Source organism: Oncorhynchus nerka, linkage group LG27 (assembly GCF_034236695.1).
Source record: "Oncorhynchus nerka isolate Pitt River linkage group LG27, Oner_Uvic_2.0, whole genome shotgun sequence".
In the NCBI taxonomy this organism is placed as follows: domain Eukaryota; kingdom Metazoa; phylum Chordata; class Actinopteri; order Salmoniformes; family Salmonidae; genus Oncorhynchus; species Oncorhynchus nerka.
Genome location: NC_088422.1, coordinates 97,000,069 through 97,006,068, shown reverse-complemented (window position 1 = coordinate 97,006,068; position 6,000 = coordinate 97,000,069). Strand labels below are relative to the sequence as shown.

Below are 6,000 nucleotides of genomic sequence, written 5' to 3'. Positions count from 1 at the left end.
AAATCATGTTTGAATGAGTGGTGTCGTGGAAATGTCCTCTCTTTACCAAATCATGGGAGCAAACCACACACACAAGTCAGAGTTAGTTATCAAAGTCCATCTTTAATTATATGAGCTCTTATCACAATCCTGTGACTCTCAGGTAATTCAGTGTCTCTCAATGAATTCTCTGAGAGCCCCTTCTGCATTGCAACTGCGATCCTTTAATAGCAAAGAACACACATAGTCAGACAGCATAGACATAATTCATCGTTCAGCTTTGTCTCCTTTCTCAAACCCCAGAACCATAAACCAATCCTCCATATCAACAGGCATATATCAAATTGTCATTTAGATACAACCAACCCTAAATACAACCAATCCTGGACAAGCTCACGGAGAGGAGAGTGAGGCTATAGGTTAAGATAAAAGGGAGCATGAGAATGATTCCAGACACTGCCATCCTCCTTTTCCCCGATGGGAAAAGTAGGGAGTAACTGGCACACACACAGTGGAGCAAAAGATATGTTTACACATGATGACACTTTGACCTCTCCCCTCTCTGCGGCCCATGCAACTTAGTCTTGACATAGAACAGATGACTGCAACCTCGCCACTGTATTATACAAAAATACCATTCTGATGAGAAGTAACTTACAAACATATGATGAATATAAAACATCTTACCTATGTTACCAACAAATTCTGATTATTCCCACAACAGTGGTGAGGCAGAGAACAGTATAAAAGAGTATTTTTGCCTAAAATGTATTTAATCAATACAGACTTATTTGCATAACAGGATTCTCAACAACAACCAATTTCTTCCACTTTCTTGAGTCAGGAGTAACAAACAGTTTATCCCAATGTCTATATCACAGAAAAGTGAATAAGAATGAACCAACTACATTTGTGTCGTAACGTTACAGTATTCAGTATGTAAACTAGTGTTAACTTGTGTAGTTAATGTTACCCTATTCAGTATGTAAACTAGTGTTAATTTGTGTAGTTAATGTTACCGTATTCAGTATGTAAACTAGTGTTAAAGTTAATGTTAGTATTCAGTATGTAAACTAGTGTTTTGTGTAGTTAATGTTAGTTCGTATTCAGTATGTAAACTAGTGTTAATTTGTGTAGTTAATGTTACCGTATTCAGTATGTAAACTAGTGTTAATTTGTGTAGTTAATGTTACCGTATTCAGTATGTAAACTAGTGTTAATTTGTGTAGTTAATGTTATTGTATTCAGTATGTAAACTAGTGTTCATTTGTGTAGTTAATGTTACCGTATTCAGTATGTAAACTAGTGTTCATTTGTGTAGTTAATGTTACCGTATTCAGTATGTAAACTAGTGTTAATTTGTGTAGTTAATGTTACCGTATTCAGTATGTAAACTAGTGTTAATTTGTGTAGTTAATGTTACCGTATTCAGTATGTAAACTAGTGTTAATTTGTGTAGTTAATGTTACAGTATTCAGTATGTAAACTAGTGTTCATTTGTGTAGTTAATGTTACCGTATTCAGTATGTAAACTAGTGTTCATTTGTGTAGTTAATGTTACCGTATTCAGTATGTAAACTAGTGTTAATTTGTGTAGTTAATGTTATCGTATTCAGTATGTAAAATAGTGTTAATTTGTGTAGTTAATGTTACCTATTCAGTATGTAAACTAGTGTTCATTTGTGTAGTTAATGTTACCGTATTCAGTATGTAAACTAGTGTTCATTTGTGTAGTTAATGTTACCGTATTCAGTATGTAAAATAGTGTTAATTTGTTGTTTAAAGTAAAACTAAAAGAAAGGTGTGCTTTACTTTTGGTAAACCAGAAGTGACCCTGGTCAGGCACAAATCCAGTTACATTTCTCTAATCATATCCAATGAGAGCCTCGTGTTCTTCAGCTCTGCTCTTCTTCAAAACATAGACCACGACCACTGTCAGCAGAATCAAGGTCATGATGAACAGCCCGGCGAAGACTATGGTTCCCATGTCCGATCTGAGAAAATATGTAGCTTCCACATCTACAACAGGAGCTGCAATCAACAGCAAAAACAACCAGATAATGTCATCAGAGTAATGGGAGTTTATATTTGTTCATTTAGGAAAAAGCAGGCAAGGAAAAGTATTGGGACACAGACCATCCAGTCAGCATGTTCAGGGTTCAGGGTTATGTTTTAGGTCTGGTTAACCCTATAACCTCATCCTAAATGCTTCAACATAATTGTCTGGGACATACTGGTGTTTTTCTGGTCTAATCCTGATCAGAATGAATCCTTTACTAAGAGGGTGAATGTTATTCATAATAGCGGTTACATGGAGAAAATCAGACCACTCTGAAAGGAAAATGGATGGTCCTCCCTTCAGCAAAAGATACACTAACGAGGCCAAAAGTATGTGGACACCTGCTCGTCGAACATCTCATTCCAAAATCATAGGCATTAATATGGAGTTGGTCCCCCATTTGCAGCTATAACAGCCTCCACTCTTCTGGGAAGGATTTCCACGAGATGTTGGTACATTGCTGCGGGGACTTGCTTTCATTCAGCCACAAGAGCATTAGTGAGGTCGGGCACTGATGTTGGGCGATTAGGCCTGGCTCGCAGTCGGCATTCCAATTCATCCAAAGGCCAGTCAAGTTTTTCAACACCAATCTTGACAAATAATTTCTGTATGGACCTCACTTTGTGCATCATTGTCATGATGAAACAGGAAAGGGCCTTCCCCAAACTGTTGCCACAAAGTTGGAAACACAGAATTGTCTAGAATGTCATTGTATGCTGTAGCGCTAAGATTTCCCTTCACTGGAACTAAGGGGCCAAACCATGAAAAACAGCCCCAGACCATTATTTCTCCTACACCAAACTTTACAGTTGGCACCACGCATTCAGGCAGGTAGCGCTCTTCTGGCATTCGCCAAACTCAGATTCAACCGTCGGACTGCCAGATGGTGAAGCGTAATTCATCACTCCAGAGAACGCGTTTCCACAGTTCCAATGGCGGCGAGCTTTACATCACTCCAGCCGACGCTTGGCATTGCACATGGTGATCTTAGGCTTGTGTGCGGCTGCTCAGCCATGGAAACCCATTTTATGAAGCTCCCAAAAAACAGTTCTTATGACGACGTTGCTACCAGAGGCAGTTTGGATCTCGGTTGTGAGTGTTGCAACTGAGGAGAGACGATTTTTACACGCTTCAGCACTCGCTGGTCCGTTCTGTGAGCGTGTTTGGCCTTCCACTTCCCGGCTGAGCCATTGTTGCTCCTAGGTGTTTCCACTTCACAATAACAACACCTATAGTTGACCTTTAGCAATGCAGTAACTTGACGGACTGACTTGTTGGAAAGGTGGCGTCCTACGACGGTGCCTCTTCAGTAAGGCCATTCTACTGCCAATGTTTGTCTATGTAGATTGCATGGCTGTGTGCTCAATTGTATACACCTGTCAGCAACGGTGTGGCTGAAATAGCCAAATCCACTCATTCGAAGGGGTGTCCACATACTTTTGATTTCAGTTATTTTACAGAGTTACAGTAAATCAGTCAATTTAAATACATAAATTTCCTCCCTAATCTATGGATTTCACGGCTGGACAAGGGCAGAATCTCCTTCTCAAGCTGAACAGAACAGAACATAGGCTATAGGCTAGTCTGACCGCAAGTTGGTGCATTGGACTAGGCCTAATCAAACAAAACATTTCAGAGGAAGCCTTTGACTCTCTTCCTGAACTGCCACCATAGGCCTACAGAGCACAGCCATTGGTTAGGATAGGCCTACAGAGCACAGCCATTGGTTAGGATAGGCCTACAGAGCACAGCCATTGGTTAGGATGGGCCTACAGAGCACAGCCATTGGTTAGGCAGAACACCGTTTTTTGGGGGGAAGGGATGGTCAACAAGAACAGAGCAGGCCGGGGATCAGGGTTGGAATATCCATTGCAGTGTGTAATGCAGCCTAGTTTGATTTACACACTCCCATCAGCGATCTTAGAAATATAACTTTGCTCTGTGCTTCTCCCAGCATGCACTTCGTAGCCTATAGGCTATGGATCATTTGATTGAGACCACTCTAAACAGCCTATAGGCTATGGATCATTTGATTGAGACCACTCTAAACAGCCTATAGGCTATGGATCATTTGATTGAGACCACTCTAAACAGCCTATAGGCTATGGATCATTTGATTGAGACCACTCTAAACAGCCTATAGGCTATGGATCATTTGATTGAGACCACTCTAAACAGCCTATAGGCTATGGATAATTTGATTGAGACCACTCTAAACAGCCTATAGGCTATGGATCATTTGATTGAGACCACTCTAAACACCCTATAGGCTATGGATCATTTGATTGAGACCACTCTAAACAGCCTATAGGCTATGGATCATTTGATTGAGACCACTCTAAACAGCCTATAGGCTATGGATCATTTGATTGAGACCACTCTAAACAGCCTATAGGCTCACTTGATATTGCGTGTCCAGTGGAGAATCAGAGATGAGGGGTGGCATCAGACACACATCGATATACAGCCTAATAAGAAACTCATTCAAAAACACTGAGAAATATTTACATTTCATCAATTACATGCCCCTCCCCTGGACTAGACCTCAAAAACCTTCCCCTTGACTGAAATAGAAAAAGCATAACCCTCCCCCTTTTCCTCCAGGTACCAATTCTGTACATTTCGATCCATCCCTAAGAGTGGGGTAATTACCTGCACCGGTCTTTTCACCTGCACCTGTCTTCTGGTCTGCACTGGGCTGGGTCTCTCTGACCACACGGAAAGGACCCTGGGTAATGTAGTGCCTGTCTGTCTCTCCGTTGGGGAGATCTCGCCTGCGCCTCCGCGAGGCTTTGTTCAGGCAGCCCTGGTCACACCTAGAGTTGGGGTTTCCTACCTCACACAGGATGACGGTACAGGTGAGGAACACCTGGAGGAGGGTCATGGGATGTGAAAGGGGAGGTGATCATCTAAGAAGATGTTCCTAATACCGGATCAACATCCACAATCAACCAGTTGGATTGATATTTGTCAAATAAACATTGAGGTTGAAATCTGTGTCTGAATAAGACCAAACCTGTGCGTCTTGATGTCGTCAGGTAAATTCACACATTGATGCAACATGATTATGCTCTAATAAAGTCAGTAAATATAACAAAAGAAAGAAAGAAAGAATGTGGGGTCAAGTCATTTTGATGTTGGGTTTTACCTGGTCGTAGCTCCCAGTGAATTTGAAGGCCTGGACCTCAAAGTAGAACTGGGTTCGGTTCCCGGGATAAACCTTGACTGTCTCGTCCTTTAGACACCTTCATTGTAAAAGAAAGAAAGAAAGTACATTTTTACTGAGACAGGATGGAGACAAATTCATTCACGATTAAGTTTGTGTAATCTCTCAGTCCCATTTGAAGCTTGCCAATAGCATTATGTGCTTCTCTTAGTCAATAAAGACTGGTAGACAAATAGCAACTGTGGAAAACAAAAAAAATAATTAGGGAAAACAAAACAACATTGTTTACCATTTAGGAAGGTGACATTATGTTGACTGTTACCTGTTGTCTACCATTTAGGAAGGTGACATTATGTTGACTGTTACCTGTTGTTTACCATTTAGGAATAAAACATTATGTTGACTGTTACCTGTTGTTTACCATTTAGGAATACAACATTATGTTGACTGTTACCTGTTGTTTACCATTTAGGAAGGTGACATTATGTTGACTGTTACCTGTTGTTCACCATTTAGGAATACAACATTATGTTGACTGTTACCTGTTGTTTACCATTTAGGAAGGTGACATTATGTTGACTGTTACCTGTTGTTTACCATTTTACATTATGTTGACTTTACCATTTAGGAATACAACATTATGTTGACTGTTACCTGTTGTTTACCATTTAGGAAGGTGACATTATGTTGACTGTTACCTGTTGTTTACCATTTAGGAATACAACATTATGTTGACTGTTACCTGTTGTTTACCATTTAGGAAGGTGACATTATGTTGACTGTTACCTGTTGTTTA

The 6,000-nt window shown here is 40.4% G+C and overlaps 1 protein-coding gene across 1 annotated transcript in view; it reads right to left on the bottom strand.

Moving 5' to 3' along the window:
* Positions 1-1,068: 1,068 nt before the first annotated feature.
* Positions 1,069-6,000, bottom strand: part of LOC115114975 (uncharacterized) — a 42,653-nt gene continuing 37,721 nt past the window's right edge. Inside the window, exons 11-13 of the mRNA XM_065012394.1 lie at positions 5,187-5,283; positions 4,691-4,907; positions 1,069-2,010 (exon numbers count right to left, since the gene is read on the bottom strand). Of these exons, the coding sequence (XP_064868466.1) occupies positions 1,844-2,010; positions 4,691-4,907; positions 5,187-5,283 (481 nt within the window). The 3' untranslated portion in view covers positions 1,069-1,843. The remainder of the gene's footprint in view (positions 2,011-4,690; positions 4,908-5,186; positions 5,284-6,000) is intronic.